Below are 23,031 nucleotides of genomic sequence, written 5' to 3'. Positions count from 1 at the left end.
ATGGAAAACAACAAGGTCCTACTGTACAGAACAGGGAACTATATTCAATATCCTGTGATAAACCATAATGGAAAAGAATATGAAAAAGAATATATATGTGTGTGTGTGTGTGTGTATATATATATATATATATATATATATGTGTATGTATGTATATACACATATATATGTGTGTGTGTATAACTGAGTCACTTTGCTGTACAGCAGAAAGTAACACAGTATAAATCAACTATACTTCGATAAAACTTAAAAAAAAGAAAATAATTCCAATCACAACAGCATAAAAAGAATTAAATATGTAGGAATAAATTTAACAATGTAACCATGAGGCTTATACATTGAAAACTACGGTAAATTACTGAGAAAAATTAAAGAAGATTAAATAAAATGGAATATTATTCAGCCATAAAAAGAAAATCCTGGGCTTCCCTGGTGGCACAGTGGTTGAGAGTCCTCCTGCCGATGCAGGGGACACGGGTTCGTGCCCTGGTCCAGGAAGATCCCACATGCCACGGAGCAGCTGGGCCCATGAGCCATGGCCGCTGAGCCTGCGCATCCGGAGCCTGTGCTCCACAACAGGAGAGGCCACAACAGTGAGAGGCCTGTATACTGCAAAAAAAAAAAAAAAAAAAAAAAAAAAAAAATCCTTCTATTTGTGACAACATGAAAGAACATGGAGGATATTTTGCTAAGTGAAAAGTCAGACACAGAAAGACAAATACTGTATGATCTTACTTATATGTAGACTCTAAAAAGCCAAACTCAAAAATGCAGAGAGTAGAATGGTGGTTGCCAGGGGCTGGGAAGTGGGAGAAATGGGAAATATTGGTCAAAGGGTACAAATTTCTAGTTATAAGATGAATAAATTCTGGGGATCTAGTGTACAGCATGGTGACTATAGTTCTTAATACTATATTTACACTGGAAATTTGTTAACAGAGTAGATCTTAAGTGGTCTTACCACACATACAATAATGGTAACTATGTGAGGTGATGGATGTGTTAATTAGCTTGATTGTGGTAATCATTTCAAAATGTGTATGTATATTAAATCATCACAGTGAATACTTTAAATATATATAATTTTTAATTGTCAGTTATGTCATTAAAGCTGGAGAGAAAGAAAAACACGCTTCAAACACACTGGAAGGCTCTCTCATGTCCCTCCAAGTCCATACCTCTGAAAAGTAACCACCATTCTGATTACTGTTGCTATACATTATTTTAGCCTATCTTTGAGCTTCATTTAAATTGAATTATACAATGGTTCTCTTTTTGTGTTGAGACTTATTCATGTTCTTGCTTGCTATTACATATATTAGCAGTCCATTCTTTTTCTTTTCCGTGTAGTATTCCATTATATGAATATTATATAATATTCTATTCTTAATGGACTTCTGGGTTAGTTGAAATTTGGGGCTATTAAGAATAAAGCTCCTATGACATACAAAAAATCGATTAGGAGAAACATTTCATGCTCATGGATTGGAACTCACTTTGTTAAAATTGTTAAATTTTATTGTTAAAATGTTAAAATTTCTCCCAAATTGATCTACAGATTCAACACAATCCCTATAAAAATCCAATTAAACTTTTTTTTTCCCCAGAAACTGACCGGCTGATCCTAAAACTTATATGAAAATGCAAAGGGACATTTTTGAAAAAGAAGAACAAATTGGAGGACTAATACAAGTCCCAATTTCAAAACTTATACTAAAGCTTTAGTATACAGTGTGACAAACAAAGATAGACATGATTGATAAATAAAACAGAATTGAGATTACAGGGGAAAAAAACATATTTTTGGTCAATTAATTTTCAACAAAAGTCTCAAAGCACTCAGTGGGGAAAGTTATTCTTCTCTTCCCACAAATGCAAATGATGAAATTATATCCTTACCTCACACCATACATAAAAATTAACTAAAAAGTATTAGATTGAAAACTACAAGACAGAAGAAAACATAAGAGACAATCTTCCTGGCCTTGTCTTAGGCAAAGATTTGTTAACTTTGACACCATATGCATGATTCATAAATAAAAAAATGAATAAATTTGATTTCATCAAAATTAAAACCTTTATAAAAAAGTTTGGTGTCAAAAAGACACCATTAAGAAAATGAAAAGGGTAAGCATTTCACCAAAGATACATAAATGGCTAGTAAGCACATGAAAAGATGCCAACATCATTAGTCATTAGGGAAATGCAAAATTAAAACCCCAATGAGACACCATTACATGTTGACTAGAATGGTGTAAATTAAAAAAAACTGATTGTACCAAGTGTTGTCAAGTATGTGTTGCAAATGGAACTCTCACTCACTGCTCATGGGAATGTAAAAATGACACAAATCACTTGGGAAAACAGTCTGTCAGTTTCTTGAAAAGTTAAACATACACCTACCATATGACCCAGCTATTCCACTTGTAGATATTTACCCAAAATAAATGAAAGCGTATGTCCAAATGAAGATTTCAGCATCAATGTTCATAGTAGCTTTATTTGGAATAGCCAAAACTGGGAGAAAAACACCCAAATGTCCATCAACAGATGAATAAATTATGCTATGTCCATACAATGGAATACTACTCAGCAATAAAAAGAAACAGACTTATTGATACGTACAATAAACAATATAGATGAATCTCAAAATAATTATGCTGAGTGAAAAAAGCTAAATGAAAAAAAGGGAGAACATATTGTGTGATGCCACTTAAAGACTAATCAGTAGTGACAGAAAGCAGATCAGTAGTTGTCTTGGGACGAGAGTAAGGGATGTGAAGTGACCAGAAGAAGCGATTACAAAGGTGCCCAATAAACTACTGGAGATGATAAATAAGTTCATTATTTTTAACACAGGTCAAAACTTATTGAAGTGCACATTTCAGATAAGTTCACTTTGTTGTGCATTGATTATACGTTAATAAAGTTGTAAAAAAAATTAATCTCAGGACAAAGAGAAAACAAAAAGAACTGTTTTGTAGCTATTACAATTCTCCAGGCAAGAAGCAGTGGTTGCTTAGACTGGGATGGAACCCTTTGAGATGAAAATGTTAGTAAATAATTTTAAAGTTTATTAGAATACAGAAATGACAATACTTTGTTGGTGAAGTGTATATTGGAAGACGAAGAAAAGGAAGGAATCAAGGACAACTTTTATTTTGGCTTAAGCAGCTGAGTGAATAGTGTTGCCTTTTACTAACATGAAGAAGACGGGTAGGATTACAGAGTCAAGGTTTCTCACCACAATTACCAAGAGTAATTCAAACTGGTTTAACAAGTTCAATGGATTTAAAACAAATAACTAGGGTTTATATACAGACATCTAGAAAATAAAAATAAGACACTGATCAACTATCATAAATATGAAAAAGAAATTAATATGATTACGGCACAGCAAAAGAAACAAGTAATTCATGGAGATTATAAAACAGGTACAAAACACCTTGGCCCCAAATATGTTTTAAAATAAATAAATGAAAGGTAAATGTGCACATTAGAAAATAATTACTTATAAGTGTTTTAGTGAAATGGTACATTTTACTGATAGTGTTTTTTTTCTAGAAGTAATATTTAGGTCTGCTTACATTTCTAACAAAAAATATTTGTATCTATTAAAAGTCAAATTAATAATTCAAGGAAAGAATGCTACAGATTCTTTATTACATTCAACATCTTTGCTTACCTGTTGAATCTTTCAAGTAATGGTCCAAATTGTGCTGTTTCATATGATGGACTGAAAGTATCTTGACTTTCATTTAATTTAGAAACCAAGGAATTAGAATAATTAACATTACTGAGCTGCAAAAAGAAAGGAAGAGCCTGTCAAAGTGGTAAATGTACATATATACAAGTTAAATTATTTATCACAAATGCCATTTAAGTGAACATATATATACGAAAATGTATTATTTTAGTCTAAAAGAAAGTAATTGTGTCCTAATTGAAAAGAAAATAAATACTGTTATAACAATGAAAGCAATATCAGTATTTGAGTAATTATTGAAATAACAGGGTTGATACTATGGTGAGCTAAACATTTTCTCAGAGATTAAAAAAAAAGATTTAAAAAATACCCAGTACACCAGGATCTTGAGTAAATAAAAGTTAAATTTCTCTGACAAAAAATACATTATCTCTCCCAAGAAAACAGCTGTACTTATCTGTTTTTCCATTTACTGAGTAATTTTATACTGCTACTTTAATATTTCCAAATATCAATATCATTGAATACAAAATGGGGAAAGTGTTGGAAGACTATTGTGAAAAGCAGTTGAGATAATCCATTTATTAATGTGGAAAGTACCATATAAATATATTATATTGGCTCAGCACTAATCTATCCAGCAATAATAGTTTATATCTGTGGTATATATTTATCTACAAGTCATCAAACATAGAAATGACGAGTCCAAAGACAATCAGTGACAGAAATAGGAAAAAAAGAGGGGGAGACAAAAAGAGATACTGAAAGTCTTAAAAAAAAAAAAAAGGACTGAAGTGAGGGAGAGCTGAAAATAAAGTCTGATAATACTTCTCACATCTCAGCCTCAGAGAGACAGTGACAGAGATGCAGAGACAAAGGTGCATCCCTTGAACTTAAAAACAAACAAACAAATCAAGAGAAGGGAATATTATATATGGGCTCAAATACTACTTCTCTAGGGAAGTGAGAAGTGAGCCCCAGACCACTTTTTTTTCTAACATGTTTTTTCAACTCATTTTCTTTTGTATCATATAATTTCATTTTAATTCTTCTCACTTTTCTTGAAATCCCTCCAAATAAACTATTAAATACTTCATTAAAAGGTCACAATGTGACAATATGCCTTGGACAGGACATTAAACTCTCTTTTTCTCTTCTGTCATATTAAGAATAACATTATTTATCCCTCTGGAGATAATCACTAACCTGCAGTCTATAAGTAGGAGATTACAGAGCATTTCATTCTCTAGCCTATAAACTATTTTACAGAATAACGATGAGTTATAAGCTGATCTAGGATGCAAGTTTTAGTCTTATAAAATACAAAATGAATGGGTACTTGGATGTTTTTCACTGCATCTTTCAAAAATTATTGGGTGCTCAAATTAAAAAGGCTAACACATATCACTGAAACATAATACTTCATTTTCTCTCTTCTGAAAAACAGAAAACATACTTTAATAAAATTGAATCATGTTATATATTATATATAACTATAATATAGCATGATATATAACTATAATTTATAAATTTATAATTATAAATTAATTTAAAAATAACTACATAAATATGGCATAAAACTACTGCATGCTAAAAATGGGAGAAATTCAAAACTAAATATTCCTGTTAATAAGACAGTGTTTATATAACCATTTTCCTATCATTATACATTAGTAATCTTTAATAATTTTATTTTTAAACTCTATATAAATTTAATAAAAAATCATTTCTTGGTATGTTCTATGGCAGATATATTTCAGAATTTTAAATTTTGGACATTTCCGTATTTTTACTTTAGAGCACACAATGATTGAACAATATTTTAGCACTATACATCTCTATATAAATATATTTGTATAATTATAATTGAAGTGCATATAACCAGTTGTCATCTGACAAATCATAAAAAGAATCAAGCCATCACAACTCATACTTTAACAGGCTACTATGATATCACTGAGATTATGTACTGTTATTCACAAGAGCCTTTCCATAACATGTCTACCGGGCCACCATGACATCACCAACTAGCTGTTTACTGTGATTACAATCATACTACTATATAACACACTGAACGATTTTCAATTTCACTATAATTTTATAAAAAATGACGTTTTTCAAAGATTTTTAAAGAACACTCCAGTTTTTCATAATCTTCTACAGTGCAGAGAATTAAGATTTTGACATTTGAGGAACTATTACACTTAATTTATATGTTATTTTAGCTATATCTATAGCAATTCACAACTAATGTTTTTAAATCTATAAAAAGAGAAAGGAATATATCATAAAAATATAATAATATCAAAATGCTAAGAACTCGTGATCCAAAGATACCTGCTTCTCTTCATATGCAACTTTCTGAAGACTAGCTGCTATTCTGGGAATGAAATTTAGTTTTGTAATATTTCTATTGGAAGATAATTCAGCTGAAAAAGATGGTGGAATGAAACTGCAGTTTTCTGTTCTGTTGAATTGAGGTTCAAACATTCTATATGAGCCCATGACTTGTGATGACTATTTGAAAGAAGATACAATCACTTGATTTGCCAAAATGTAAAAACCAGAGAAGATGAAAGTGAAAATAGAAGTGCAAAAAGATCATGGGTTGCAGAAAAAGTCCCAAGGAAAGGCAAGCCCATCAGTAATGGACAAGACTTATCAAGACAAGAGAGATTATCAATTAAGATTATACTTAAGAGCTCCTTTTCATTTGCCTTTATCACACTTGGTCCCCTCCATCCTCAAGCCCCATTCTCCTACATGCCATCTCCTAAAGACGGGAAACCTGAGTTTCATTAACCCACATTACAGGTGAAAAGATTTTCAAGAGATTTTAGTATCACTGTTGTTACCTTTCTCTAGCATAATTTTAGCAATTCAAAGGAAAGAAAGGGTAATTAATAATATAGCCTTAGACCTTAATATTTCAAGCTTTAATCACAATCTGTGCATTTTCTAATTCATTTAAAATTTTATTTGCTAAAAGTAGTTCTAAGAGGGAAGTTTATAGTGATACAAGCTTACCTCAGGAAACAAGAAAAACCTCGAACAACCTAACCTTACACCTGAAGCAACTACAGAGAGAAGAACAAACAAAACCCAAAGTTAGTAGAAGGAAAAAAAATCATAAAGATCAGAGCAGAAATAAATGGGATAGAGACTAAGAAAACAATAGAAAAGATCAATGAAATTAAAAGCTGGTCCTTTGAAAAGATAAACAAAATTGATAAACCTTTAGCCAGACTCATAAAGAAAAAGGGGAGAGCACCCAAAGCAATAAAATTAGCAATGAAAAAGAAGTTACAACCAACACCACAGAAATACAGAGGACCATAAGAGACTGCTACAAACAACTATATGCCAAGAAAATGGACAACCTAGAAGGAATGTACAAATTCTTAGACAGGTACAATCTTCCAAGACTGAGCCAAGAAGAAACAGAAAATATGACAGACCAATCATAAGTACTGAAATTGAATCTGTGATTTAAAAACTCCCAACAAACAAAAGTCCAGGACCAGATGACTTAACAGGAGAATCCTGCCAAATATTTAAAGACGGGTTAACATCTACCCTTCCACAACTATTCCAAAAAATTGCAGAGAAAGGAACACTTCGAACTCATTCTATGAGGCCACCATCACCCTGATACAGAAACCAAACAAAGATACCTCCAAAAAAGAAAATTACAGGCCAATATCACTGATGAACTTAGATACAAAAATCCTCAACAAAATATTGGCAAATCGAATCCAACAATACATTAAAAGGATCATACACCATGATCAAGCAGGATTTATACCAGGGATGCAAGGATTTTTCAATATCCACAAATTAATCAGCGTGATACACCACATTAACAAACTGAAGAATAAAAACCATATGATCATCTCAATAAATACAGAAAAAGGTTTTGATAAAATTCAACATCCCTTTATGAAAAAAACTCTCCAGAAAGTGGTCATAGAGGGAACATACTTCAACATAATAATGGCCATATATGACAAACCCACAGATAACATCATACTCAAGAGTGAAAAGCTGAAAGCATTTCCTCTAAGATCAGGAACAAGACAAGAATGTCCACTCTTGTGGACACAGTTTCTGTCTTTTTTTTAAAAGTTCCAAACATAAGCTATATCATATGATATTTATTCAACACAGTTTTAGAAGTCCTAGCCATGGCAATCAGAGAAGAAAAAGAAATAAAAAGGAATCCAAACTGGAAAACAGGAAATAAAACTGTCACTGCACATGACATGACACTATACATAGAAAATCCTAAAGATGCTACCAGAAAACTACTAGAGCTCATCAGTGAATTTGGTAAAGTTGCAGGATACAAAATTAATACATAGAAATCTGTTCCATTTCTATAGGCTAACAATGAAAGATCAGAAAGAGAAATTAAGGAAATAATCCCATTTACCATCACATCACAAAGATTAAAATATCTAGGAATAAACCTACCTAAGGAGACCTGTACTCTGAAAACTGTAAGACACTGATGAAAGAAACTCAAGGTGACACAAACAGTTGGGAAGAAACACCGTGTTCCTGGATTGGAAAAATTAATGTTGTTAAAATGACTGCACTGTCCAAGGCAATCTACAGATTCAATGCTATCCTTACCAAATTACCAATGGAATTTTTCACAGAATTAGAACAAAATTTTTTTAAATTTGTATGGAAACACAAAAGACCCCAAACAGCCAAAGCAATCTTGAGAAAGAAAAAGAGAGCTGGAGTAATCGGGCTCCCTGACTGTAATCAAAACATTACAGTAATCAAAACATATGGTACTGGCACAAAAACAGACATATAGATCAATGGAACAGGATAGAAAGCCCAGGCACCTATGGCTAATTAATCTATGACAAAGGAGGCAAGAATATACAATGGAGAAAAGGCAGTCTCTTCAATAAGTGGTGCTGGGGAACCTGGACAGCTACATGTAAAAGAATGAAATTACAACATTCTCTAATACAATTTAAAAAATAAACTCAAAATGGATTAAAGACCTAAATGTAAGATTGGATACTGTAAAACTCCTAGAGGAAAACATAGGCAGAACACTCTTTGACATAAATCACACCAATATCTTTTTGGAGCCATCTCTTGGAATAATGGAAATAAAACCAAAAATAAACAAATTGGATCTAATTAAACTTAAATGCTTTTGCAGCAAAGGAAACCATAAAAAAAATCAAAGACAACCTACAGAATGGGAGAAAATATTTGCAAGTGATGCAACTGATGAGTGATTACTTTCCAAAATATACAAACAGCTCATACAACTCAACAGCAAAAAAAACCAAATAACCTATCAAAAACTGGGTAGTAGATCTAAATAGACATTTCTCCAAAGACATACAGGTAGACAAAAGACACATGAAAAGATGCTCAACATTGCTAATTATTTGAGAAATGAAAATCAAAACTACAATGAGGCATCACCCCATCACCGGTCAGAATGGCCATTAAAAAGTCTACAAACAATAAATGCTGGAGAGGGTGTGGAGAAAAGGGAACCCTCCTACACACTGTTGGTGGGAATGTAAATTGATACAGCCACTTTGGAGAACAGTATGAAGGTTGCTTAAAAACTAAAAATAGAGCTACCATATGATCCTGCAATCCTACTCCTGGGCATATATCTGCGGAGAACCATAATTCGAAAAGATACATGCACCCAAATGTTCTTTGCAGCACTATTACAATAGCTGAGATGTGGAAGCAACCTAAACGTCTACCGATAGATGAATGGATAAAGAAGATGTGGTTTATAGTTACAATGGAATATTACTCAGCCATAAAAAAGAATGAAATAATGTCTTTTGCAGCCACATGGATAGACCTAGAGATTACCAGACTAAGTGAAGTCAGACAGAGAGACAAATATCATATGATATAGCTTATATGTGGAATTAAAAAAAAAAGATACAAATGAACTTATCTACAAAACAGAAATAGACCCACAGACATAGAAAACAAACTTACAGTTACCAAAGTGGAAAGGGAGGGGGGGATAAATTAAGAAGTTGGAATTAATGTATACACACTAGTATATACAGATAATCAATGGATAATCAACAAGTCCTACTGTATAGCACAGAAAAATACACTCAATATTTTGTAATAACCTATAAGGGAAAAGAATCTGAAAGAGAATATATATATATACACATACATACATATATATATATAACTGAATCACTGTGTTGTACACCTGAAACTAACATGACATGCAAATCAACTATACTTCAATTTAAAAAAATAAAAATGTTTAAATTAAAAATTATTTGCTAAAAAATAATCATTTGCAATATTTTAAAAAATAATCTTAGGAACAATGTGAATATTGAAAATCACAATTTGATGTAAAATAAAATAATCTGATCACTATGTTTGAAGAGATGAATTGCTCGATGATCACATGAACCCAAAGTAGGAATCTCCAAATGAATTATCCTTTGCAGTCTGTCAGTAACAAGCAGAATCAAATGTTATGCACACGTAGGCCTAGTCTACCTTACCAGAACTCCAAGTTGTTTCTCATAAGCAATCATTTAAAATATTCTTAATGTATAGGTTCCTTACATTAAAAACTTTTAAAAGAATAATTTTAAGGACTATAATTTTCTCCAGTATTTGAAAAATTTGTATCATTTGGTGGCATGTCACAATTGTCAAAATAATTAATAAAATTAAAAAAAAAACTCACCTGAACTGGATCAAATTCTTCCTTGCTGCTTAGTCTTTGATAGCATATAGTAACGAAAATAAAATTTTAAGGTTAAAAATATAGCTGGCAATAAAATTGACCATCTTTTTATATCTACTTAAAATTCATACTGTTCTACACAAATACTTGAAAACATATGGAACTCTAAGTAACTCTCTTCATTCCAGGGTTATGATATTACTGAGTTTTCTAAAAATTATATTATTACAAGAGAGACATTTTTATGATAAAGAAAGTGAAACTGTGTACAAAAAACTCAGCGTGGACATTTGGTCATCTGATAAAGGTCTTAATAGTTTAATAATATTATAACAGCCAAACAAATAAAAACTGAAGCTTAGAAGGATAAATTCTTTGTACATTTTCCAATGAATAAAAGAGTGTAAATAATGACCCAGTTAAATACCTAATAATATACAACTTAGCTAAAACCTACTTGTTTTCTACATCATCAATGCAGAGGTTAGATGGTACAGAGGGAGGCGACATTGGAAGTTCTATATCATGCTTTCTTAGGGGCATTTTTATGTCTCTATTCATATTCACATGGATTGGTTTTCTCACAGTTTCTATAATGAAAATAATTACAATTACAATTTATAAAAATTTATAAGAATAATAAAATCTTTTAAAAGCATTGTTTGATATACTATGTTCATTAAATAAATGTACATTTTAGAAATTTACTGAAACCACCTATATTCTATTGATATATATGCTAGAAGTCATTACAATACTATCACAGTAAGTCAAATCATCTCTTTTTCTTCATCATCTTATATATTCCTCCTGAAAGAGGCTCTACTCACTTCTACTTTTTTCTTCCTCCAAGACTTCCCTGACCCCCAGACTATATCAGATGTTGTCTGATACATTCCCATAGCGCTATATAAGTTCTCTATTATAGCACTTACCATAGTTTGTAGTACTTGATTAACTTTATTTTCCCTCACTAGATTTTTAAACTTTATAGAGCAGAATCCTTGTCTCTCTTTATAGAAGAAGTCTCTATTTTGTCTGTTCAGTACTTTTGACAACTCTTCTTTTCTGTGAAATGCTTTTACACATGCACCAACTATGTAGTTCTAGTGGAGACTTTCTATGTTATAAAACCCTGCCTTTCTGGAAAAAATAATGGGTACTCATCTGACCCAAGAAGAATTAATAATTGTTCCCTCTGGTTATAAGTAATTGCTCCATGGCAGCATGGATGGGACGGGAGCCTGGGGGAGAATGGATACATGTATATGTAGGTTTAAGTCGCTTTGCTGTTCACCTGAAACTGTCACAACATTGTTAACTGGCTATACTCCAGTATAAGATAAAAAGTTAAAAAAATAAGTAATTGTTCCAGTGCTGGGCCCTGGCACCAGTAGGGCAAGGCAACATCCCTCCAGTGGAATTTTTTAAAGTTCAGAACCAGAGAAACAAATCTCAGTATTTCCCTGGTAGCAAAACTACGAGAGATGAGCAATATTAGTTTTTTAAGGTAATGGGTTTTTTTGTTTGTTTGTTTGTTTTGTTTTTTTTGTGGTACACGGGCCTCTCACTGTTGTGGCCTCTCCCGTTGCGGAGCACAGGCTCCGGACGCACAGGCTCAGCGGCCATGGCTCACGGGCCCAGCCGCTCCGCGGCATGTGGGATCCTCCCAGACCGGGGCACAAACCCATTTCACCTGCATCGGCAGGCAGACTCTCAACCACTGCACCACCGGGGAAGCCCCTAGGGTAATGTTTTAAGCCTCAATGATGAAGACAGTCTGAGAGAATGAAGCTAATATCTGAAGTGAGAAAGAATCTTGGCTGTATTCAAGTCCCTGATTCAAGCAGTCTCTGAGGCCCGGCTGCACCACAGCCCTTCCTTTTAGTTAAGTGCCTTGGCAATGATTTTTTGGATTTGACAGCAAAACAAAGGCAACTAAAGCAAATATAAACAAGTGAGACTACATTAAACTAAAAAGCTACTGCACAGCAAAAGAAACCATCAACAAAATGAAAAGGCAACCTATGGAATGGGAGAAAATATTTGCAAATCATGTATCTAATAAGGGGTTAATATCCACCATATATAAAGAACTCACATAACTCATTAGCAAAAAAATAGACAATCTAATTCAAAAATGGGCAGAGGACCTGAATAGACATTTTTCCAAAGACATATAAATGGCCAACAGATGCTCAACATCACTAATCATCAGCAAAATGCAAATCAAAACCACAATAAGATATCTTCTCATACCTGTCAGAAGGACTATTATCAAAAAGAGAAGAGATAACAAGTGTTGACAAGAATGTGGAGAAAAGGGAACCCTTGTGCACTGTAGAATCTTAAAAAAAAAAAATGTAGAATCACTTACATGTAGAATCTTAAAAAAAAAAATGTCGAACTCATAGAAACACAGAGTAGAAAAGTGGTTTCCAGGGGCTGGGGACTGGAGAGTAGGGGAAATAGGGAGAGGCTGGTAAAAGGGCACAAACTTTGAGCTGTATGATGATTAAGGTCTGAAGATCTAGTGTAAAATGTGGTGACTATAGTTGATAACACTGTATTATATAAGTGAAGAAAATAAAAGGTAAATTCAACAAACAGATTTACAACAAAAGCTTTTATTCCCAAAGTCCATGAATAATGTATTTACTTTTACTACAGTAAAAGTTTTTTACTTGTGTAAACTGCCATCTGTGGAGGGGGAAACAAAAATGGCAGAGAAAGGAAAAGAGGGGATACTAAGAACAGTATGATCAATTTCTATCCATCATTTATGAACTCTCTTACTTCTTTAAGCTCTCATTTTAGCATTTATTTTAAAAATTAAATATCAGACACAAGTTCCCTTCAGAGAGAAAAAACGTAATCTGATTAAACTTTTTATTTACTTAAAGAATCATAGTGCATGCCAAAAGGAATTTTATTTTGAAATATTAGACTACCATAGTTAATACCCCAGGAATGCCTACGAAATTATTCAGATTGCGAGATAGGAAACTGATCATTGAGACAAAAATCCTTTCAAACAAATTCTCTAAATAGTATAAGATAGTAAATACATTTATTTCCTTCTCTTTAGCTAAACTTTGATAACTATCTGCTTAGACAGAATAATGTAATAACTGAAACAGCTGCACTGTAATAAGTCTAGCCATACCTTAAAAAATTAATTTTATATAACACTTAACCTAAAAATAAAAGTAAATGGGTTAAACAACAACAGATTTTAAGCAAAAGTTAACAAATCTTGTTTAACCAGGCAACCAAGTTTTAAAATTAGTTTACTTTCCACATCCTTTGAGTTCTAAAATTACACTTATTAGAGAACTAAATCTTATAATCACATCAGAATCAAAACAAAATGGTATTAGAAAAACTTACTTACCAGGTGTTTTCTTCTGGCAAGATATCTGATTTACCATATACAGGTTAAGGAGGTCTAAACTGACAGTAGAATTTTTGACAGGGGATGAAACTCCCAGTAATTCCATTTTTGATTTTAACCTTTTCTTTTCAAAATATTCCTAAAGTAATTATAAAAAGTTATTGCAGCAACTATATGGTTTCAGGCAGAATCATAAATAATAAAAAGCAATAATACAATCAAGTAATTGACTTGATTTTTTTTTTTTTTTTTTTTTTTTTTTTGCGGTACGCGGGCCTTTCACTGTTGTGGCCTCTCCCGTTGTGGAGCACAGGCTCTGGACGCGCAGGCTCAGCGGCCATGGCCCACGGGCCCAGCCACTCTGCGGCATGTGGGATCTTCCCAGACCGGGGCACGAACCTGTGTCCCCCGCATCGGCAGGCGGACTCTCAACCACTGCGCCACCAGTGAAGCCCTTGACTTGATATTTTTATATTCTTGTGACACACACTTTATATGTTTACAAATTAAAATCAATCATGATAACTTGCAGTTTGCCTAAAGAGTCTAAATTTCACAGCCTCTTATAATCTTTCTTTTGTTAAATGTAATACTTTTAAAACAGAACTTTATAAAGCCATTCACAGGTATCAAAAATTATCTGAATGTAGAAAGCTTTTAAGAATCTGATAAAACAAATCTGACAGGCTACAAATTTGTTTTTCTACAAAGTGTGCTATTCTATAGATATAAAAATCTTTAAAGATATTCTCAGCTGGGTGCCATTAAAAGTCAGCTGAGATGAGAAGGGGGGGAAAGCAGCTATGTGAGAAATAATCTGCAACCAAAGCCAATTTAATTCCCTTTGTTATACCTCCATGACTACAATTTTTTTTAAACCAGACTTGTACATAATTATCTTTTATCATCCAGCATTTATTCTCTTCTTGGTTGTCTGAACTTAATTATTCTTCCTTATCTTCATTCCTTTCTTTCAGATTATATCCTTGATTTACCAAGTTCAAAGGGATTTATTTGTTTAAAACTTATTTATTGAGCAACTACTATGTATTAACACTATAACAAATTGTGAAAACATCTTCTCTTCCATTAATAATTCATAATACACTGCATAAACATGATTATAAATGTGAGATATCAAAAATGAGGAAGGTCCAAGATGGCAAAAAAACTAAAGAGGAAGTATCGCTTTTCCAAGAAATTAAAGCTCTTTCACATTAACCTTTCAGAATATCATTAATTATAATAGACTTTCATACTGTAAACTTAGACTTAAGATTGTAAAAAACTTGTAAGAATTGTAAGAAACTTACCAGTTCTCAAGCAACAAAGTAAATGTCATGTTTTTATGCAAAATTAACTGTAGATAAACATATCTGTTTATAATTTGTATCAGTGATTTGCAATCCCAAATTGGACTTAAATGTCTTAGAAAAGATCACACTATGGTTCAGCAATGAAATGACAGTACCTTTAGGATGTAAATATTTTTTCCCTTGAAAAAACTGACTATGGATCTTACAATTAATGATATCTTAGAATTAAGATGTTATTTCTTAAGGCAGTATACTTTGTGATGAATAAGACTATGGTGAGAGAGACAGTGACACAAATAATTACAACACAATGTGATAGGAGATGTTATAGGATCTACCCCAAAAGGGTAGTCAACCTGTGGGTAGGTGGTGGGACGTCAGGCAGAGGAGGAGAGGGAAGGTTTCTTATGAAATTATTTCTAAGGTAGATGGATGAGTCAAGAGTAAGCCAGAGGATAGAAATATAAGGTTCTAGGAATAAGGAAGAACAGTACAACGACTATCTACAAAGCAAGTAAGTCTTTATTTCAGGGGACACGGTGCTGAAGAGAATGGATCCTCATACTCTAGATATCATGATAGCCTCTAATCTTTGTGTTCCCAGAAAGAACAAAGGTATGTGACTAACTGATTTACCTGACAAGGTTAGGCTCAATTTTTCTATCAAGTTTCATTCAGTAGAGCCAAATAGAAAATAATTAGAAGATAATTAGAAAACCTCAGGAAATAATCAATTTTTAACTTGATAATAGCCATTTAAAAGAAGCAGCTAGATTTTGCACAGCAAAGGAAACCATAAACAAGACCAAGACAACCCTCAGAATGGGAGAAAATATTTGCAAATGAAGCAACTGACAAAGGATTAATCTCCAAAATTTATAAACAGCTCATGCAGCTCAATAGCAAAAAAACAAACAACCCAATACAAAAATGGGCAGAAGACTTAAATAGGCATTTCTCCAAAGAAGATATACAGACTGCCAACAAACACATGAAAGAATGCTCAACATCATTAATCATTAGAGAAATGCAAATCAAAACTACAATGAGATATCATCTCACACCAGTCAGAATGGCCATCATCAAGAAATCTAGAAACAATAAATGCTGGAGAGCGTGTGGAGAAAAGGGAACACTCTTGCACTGCTGGTGGGAATGTGAATTGGTACAGCCACTATGGAGAACGGTATGGAGGTTCCTTAAAAAACTAAAAATAGAACTACCATATGACCCAGCAATACCACTACTAGGCATATACCCTGAGAAAACCATAATTCAAAAAGAGACATGTACCAAAATGTTCATTGCAGCTCTATTCACAATAGCCCGGAGCTGGAAACAACCTAAGTGTCCATCATCGGGTGAATGGATAAAGAAGATGTGGCACATATATACAATGGAATATTACTCAGCCATAAAAAGGAACGAAACTGAGCTATTTGTAATGAGGTGGATAGACCTAGAGTCTGTCATACAGAGTGAAGTAACTCAGAAAGAGAAAGACAAATACCGTATGCTAACACATATATATGGAATTTAAAAAAAAAAAAATGTCATGAAGAACCTAGGGGTAAAACAGGAATAAAGACACAGACCTACTTGAGAACGGACTTGAGGATATGGGGAGGGTGAAGGGTAAGCTGTGACAAAGCGAAAGAGAGGCATGGACATATATACACTACCAAACGTAAGGTAGATAGATAGTGGGAAGCAGCCGCAGAGCACGGGGAGATCAGCTCGGTGCTTTGTGACCGCCTGGAGGGGTGGGATAGGGAGGGTGGGAGGGAGGGAGACGCAATAGGGAAGGGATGTGGGAACAGATGTGTATGTATGACTGATTCACTTTGTTATAAAGCAGAAACTAATAAAAAAAAATGTTTGGAAAAAAAAATAAAAGAAGCAGCTAGAGAGACAGGAATAGAATCTGGAGAATGTGTTAAAGAAAGCAAGGTAAGAGCTTGTTTCAAGATAAAGGGAGTGTGCAGTTCTCCAAATGGAGACTGTCCACTTTATGAAGTGTTGAATGGTTTGTTTATATTTCACATACCTACAAAAAGAAAAGATGGAGGTAATGGTAAACTGCAGGAGATAATGACATATTAAAGTAAGTTGGACTGAAAAATATCCTTGGAATTGAACAACATGAAGTTCAATTTCAGCATTAGCAAGAGCTGTATAGTGGAGTGTTCTGAGAAGCGAATGGGAGGTAAGTGGGAAGGGGCATAGCAGAAAAGGGAAAGGATCCAGAGAGAGCTTTTACTTGTTTCAACAGGAGAGAACTGAGTATGTATGATATTGATGCAAAACCTCCAGTTGACCCAGAATGGTTGAAGATACAAGAAAGGGGTGAAGTAACTGATGCAGTGAGGTCCCTGAGAAAGCAGAAGTAAATGGAATCCAGATCACAGATAGAGAGACCTTGACAAAAGGAAACTACTTCCTTAGTTACAGAAGGAAAGAGAAGATGGGTGAAGATATAAGATGATTTATAGAACTGGTGATAGAAATTTCAGATAATTCTCATCTGATAGCTTCTATCTCCTTTGAAATATGAGACATGGTCATATAATGAGTATGAAGTGATAAAGAACAGGGTTGGGGAAGAGAAGCTTGAGGAGACAAAGGAAGGTATGACATTTTCAAAGAACAAGAAAGTGACATGACTAGAGATCAATACTTTGGGAAAGGGCCATGAGTCTTTTTCTTTCTTATAAATATTCAAAAGAATGATCCAAATAGAGTTAGATTATTTTTTGAAAAATAGTCTGGGGACAGATTACATTCATAGATTATTTAGTTATTGAGTGCCTATGTTACACACAATTCTAGGCACAGGAGATACAGAATGAATAAAAGTGATAAGATCCTTTTTTTATGAATATATGTTAACAGGGGGTGGGGGAAGAGAACAGAATCAACAAATTTATAAGAAAATACCAGACTTTGAAAAGAGTGATGAATAAGAGAGAGTACTGAAGAGAGAGTAACTGGAGGGTGGGGAGCTATTTAGATATAGTGATCAGAGAAAGCCAGTCTAAGAGATACTTCAGCTGAGACCCAAGATTGATAAGCCAGACATAAAACTATCTCAAGGGAGAATATTCCAGAGAAAGGGAAGAAGAGTGGCAGAAGGAGGCTCAGTGTGGTTGAAATACAATGAACAATAGGGCGAGTAGTAAAAAATAAGGTCAGAGAAGCAGGCAGCATGCAGAACCTTCAGGTCCTCTTAGATATGTTTAAATCAGATTTATTCTAAAAGCAATGAAAAGTAATTGAGGCTTTTAAGCAGGGAAATGATCAATTCTGGCTTGTGTTTAAAAAACATACTAACTGCTGTGTGAAGAATAGAATACAAAAGAGTAAAAGAAAAAGCAAAAAAAAATTTTGATAAATTCAATGACATTAAAAGTAAGAACTTTCCTTCAAAGATATCATTAAGAAAGTAAAAATAAAAGCTATGGAGTACACATATAACTGACAAAGAATTCCTAAATGTATAAAGACACAGTAAGAAAAAGACAAAGAACCCAAGGAAAAAAAATTTTAAATACTTGGAAAAGCACCTCATTAAACAGAAAACCTGGAGACACAAGAGGGAAGAGACATGGGGATATATGTATATGTATAGCTGATTCACTTTGTTATAAAACAGAAACTAATACACCATTGTAAAGCAATTATACTCCAATAAAGATGTTAAAAAAAAAACCCAAAACAGAAAACCTGAATGAAAAGATAGTCAGCTTCATTAGTAATCAAGAAGATACAAGTTAAACTTACAATAAGGTATCATTTCACTGAGTTAACAAATATCCTGCTTACATCATAATCACTCCCTTGCTTTTCTTTAAATTTTACTACCTTTGAACATATTTTTACTGTTTTGGAACTTTTTGTAAATGGAATCTCACTGCTTGTATTCTTCTGTGAGTTGCTTCCCTTGCTCAACGTTCTGTTTCTGAGATTCATCTACATTAATTACATTCAGGTGATACATTTCATGGCTATACCATTACTTGGGTAGGCCACAATTTGCTTAACCATTCTACTGATCCTGAATGTTTGGGCGCTCCCTTTTCTCTCCCCTGTACCCTGTCCTTCTTCTTCCTCTCTTTCTCCTTCTCTCTTTCTTTTTTTTTTTTTTTTGTTTGCTACTTAACAACAACAATTCAAACAAGCATGTACATAAAGTGCACTTGTGGAAGTTTCTCTGGGATATATACTGCTCGGTTGCAAGGCATATACATGCTCAACTTTACTATGTAATACAATCAGTGTAATAATTTTAAAAAAACACTAAAAAATGTAGGAAATAGGTTATAAGGTCATTATAGTACTCTGGGCAATAAATGATAATGATGTGGATCAAGGGGCTAACAGTACAGTTAGTGAGAAGTGATCAGACTTGGGATATATTGGAACTAGATGACAACAAGAATCAACATGATCCTTAACTCTCTGCCTGAGCAAAATGGGTAGCTAATTAAGCTATCTACAAGAAGGAAGAAGACTAAAGAAAGATGGTCTTCCAGTTTCACTCAGGTGAATTTATCAACCTTGGAAAACTGTTCCAAAAGATCACTGTTCTCATAAGGCTATGAGACACAATAAAAATATTTTTTCTTTACCTTTTGCTTTCTCCTTTCCTGCTTGATCAGAACTCTGGTCCTGAAAAGGGAAGCATGATAAAACATATAATGATTAAAGAAATAGTCTCTAAAACAATTGCCATTTTAGCTGAATTGAAGACTTGGAATTAAAATCTAAAAGTGTAGTGACAACTGTGAAAATGTTCTTAAATTATTTGTAAAGTATATATACTGCTTCACAAAATTTTCCCAGATAGAAAATCCAAGAACTAATAAAAAAGGCTCTAGACCTACGATGAATAATTAAGCATAAAATAAACCTGTTATAAAAAACAAGATAAGTAGAGAAATAAATGCACTGGAAAGAATGTATCATTGAAACATTCTCATCTCATAGCAATATTCTTGGTCAACACTGCTATTTTCTTCACCTTGTATTTCAATATTCTACTGAAATCAACATGGAATAGAGAGAAGATCAAAATCTATATAGGATCTAAGGAAATGTTAAGTTTATTATTAGAGCAACTTCAGTTACATTAATATATCAGCTATGTGTACCTGAAACCTCACAACTTCTTTATTTTACTTATTTATTTATTTATTTATTTATTTTTTGGTGGTACGTGGGCCTCTCACTGCTGTGGCCTCTCCCGTTGTGGAACACAGGCTCCGGAGGTGCAGGCTCAGTGGCCATGGCTCACGGGCCCAGCTGCTCCGCGGCATGTGGGATCTTCCCAGACCAGGGCACGAACCCGTGTCCCCTGCATCGGCAGGCGGACTCTCAACCACTGTGCCACCAGGGAAGCCCACAACTTCTTTAAAAAACAGCTATTCATTATGGATGTGCTTCAAACCACATAATCTTTGTGCCAAAACTGCACTGAATCCCAATGGTAATGCAGTATTTAACAGTTATAAAATATTTGCTCTATTAATAATAGCAGAACACTATAAAACATTGATAATATAGTCAGATCTACACAATATATCTTTTGGATATACATGAAAGTATGCTCTCAAATTCAAGATTTGTGCAAGAATTATAAGTAAAATAACAAAATGTATTTTAGCTATATGAGATTATGTAATAATAACATGAAAATAAAATTGCTAATAATGAGTACCATAAATCTTGTACCATTCTAGATACTCCAGAATCTTTACATGTATAAACTCACTTAATCTTCATAGCAACTCTGTAAGGTAAGTTCTATTTTTATCCCCATTTTACTGATGAAGAAATAAGACACAGAGAAGTTAAGTAATTTGCCCAAGGTCATACTGCTAATAAGTGGTAGAACCAGGATTCAAAGCCAAGAAATCTAGCTTTAAAATTTTTAACCAGTGCCTTTTACTGCCTGCCAAGTATGCCAACTGTGAATATACAAAGCTGTTCATTTTTCCAAATGATTTTCATAAACTACATGAATGACAGTTACTGAATAGCCCCAGACTCTGCCACTTTATTTTTTTTTAATAAATTTATTTATTTTTGGCTGTGTTGGGTCTTCGTTGCTGTGCACAGGCTTTTCTCTATTTGCAGGGAGCGGGGGCTACTCTGCGTTGTGGTGTGCAGGCTTCTCATTGCGGTGGCTTTCCTTGCTGCAGAGCATGGGCTCTAGGGTGGGTGGGCTTCAGTAGTTGTGGCACATGGGCTCAGTAGTTGTTGCTCACGGCTCTAGAGTGCAAGCTCAGTAGTTGTGGTGTATGGGCTTAGTTGCTCTGTTGCATGTGGGATCTTCCTGCACCAGGATCATACCTGTGTCCCCTGCATTGGCAGGTGGATTCTTAACCACTGCACCACCAGGGAAGTCCTCTAACACTTACTGAACTTGTTCTTTAATAGATTTCCCAATAGTGTGTCTTAAATTGACCATTTTGAGGTCACTGAACAATAAATCCAATCTATTCTGCTCCATGCAGCATAAGTGTACTGTTGGCATTCAAACTTTAGAAAAGGAAAAGGAAACAAATTACACTTCATTAACTCATTAAATGCTAAGGCTAGAGAGGACTTTTGGGATTAGTTTATTCTCCATCATTTCAAAACTTAAAAAACTTTGGCACAGAGAGAAAAGTGACTTTTCAAAGTCAGAAATGTAAGAAGTATGATAGAGTCTGCAATAACACTAAACAATCTAGATTATAAAGAGAAAAAAGAAATATCAATTGTATAAGCAGTTCCCACATTATAAAGATCAATAGAATTAGGGATAAGTCAAAGTCTAAATACAGTCTTAATATATGCATAAACCAACTGAATTTATTCCAGGCTGATTTTGCATTATCCAGGACATTATCTTATGACTTTCACCAAATTCTATGTACTACATGAACCCTGTTCCTATTTGCCTAAGAAAAAATTAATTAGGAATTCAAGACCAATTGCTAGATCAGCTTACTAATCACTAAACGACAGTGAAAGTAAAAAAGGATCCTTATGTATAAGTCAAAGGTAATTTCTTAAACAGAACTTTTTAGACTATTATTAAGGTACCCAATGCTAGTAAACAGTAAGTACTCTATGTCTAAATGTTTTACTGGATATAGTCACTTTCAATTACCTATATTAAAGAAGAATATTGCATCAGTTAGGATTCTTAGTTAAAAGAAATGAAAGCATCTTTGGTTAATTTAAACAGAAAATAAATTAAAAGGAAATTGGATAAAACTACAATGAGATATTATCTCACACCGGTCAGAATGGCCATCATCAAAAAATCTACAAACAATAAATGCTGGAGAGGGTGTGGAGAAAAGGGAACCCTGTTGCACTCTTGGTGGGAATGTAAATTGATACAGCCACTATGGAGTACAGTATGAAGGTTCCTTAAAAAACTAAAAATAGAACTACCATACAACCCAGCAATCCTGCTACTGGGCATATACCCTGAGAAAACAATTATTCAAAAAGAGTCATATACCACAATATTCACTGCAGCACTATTTACAATAACTAGGACAGGGAAGCAACCTAAGTGTCCATTAACAGATGAATGGAAAAAGAAGATGTGGCACATATATACAATGGAATGTTACTCAGCCATAAAAAGAAACGAAATTGAGTTATTTGTAGTGAGGTGGATAGACCTAGAAACTGTCATACATAGTGAAGTAAGTCAGAAAGGGAAAAACAAATACCTTATGCTAACACTATATATGGAATCTAAAAAAAAAAGGTCATGAAGAACCTAGGGGTAAGATGGGAATAAAGATGCAGACCTACTAGAGAATGGACTTGAGGATACGGGGAGGGGGAAGGGTAAGCTGGGACAAAGTGAGAGAGTGGCATGGAC

General features: G+C 33.7%; 1 protein-coding gene across 1 annotated transcript in view; it reads right to left on the bottom strand.

Moving 5' to 3' along the window:
- Positions 1 to 19,807, bottom strand: part of REDIC1 (regulator of DNA class I crossover intermediates 1) — a gene marked incomplete at its 3' end in the record, with an annotated part of 71,327 nt that extends 51,520 nt beyond the window's left edge. The window contains 5 exon segments of the mRNA XM_079714149.1: positions 3,686 to 3,801; positions 10,434 to 10,482; positions 10,891 to 11,023; positions 13,828 to 13,966; positions 19,772 to 19,807. Of these exon segments, the coding sequence (XP_079570275.1) occupies positions 3,686 to 3,801; positions 10,434 to 10,482; positions 10,891 to 11,023; positions 13,828 to 13,933 (404 nt within the window). The 5' untranslated portion in view covers positions 13,934 to 13,966; positions 19,772 to 19,807.
- Positions 19,808 to 23,031: the final 3,224 nt, after the last annotated feature.

Source organism: Hyperoodon ampullatus (genome assembly GCF_949752795.1).
Source record: "Hyperoodon ampullatus genome assembly, chromosome: 11".
Taxonomy (NCBI): Eukaryota; Metazoa; Chordata; class Mammalia; order Artiodactyla; family Ziphiidae; genus Hyperoodon; species Hyperoodon ampullatus.
This window is presented reverse-complemented; position numbering and strand designations above follow the sequence as displayed.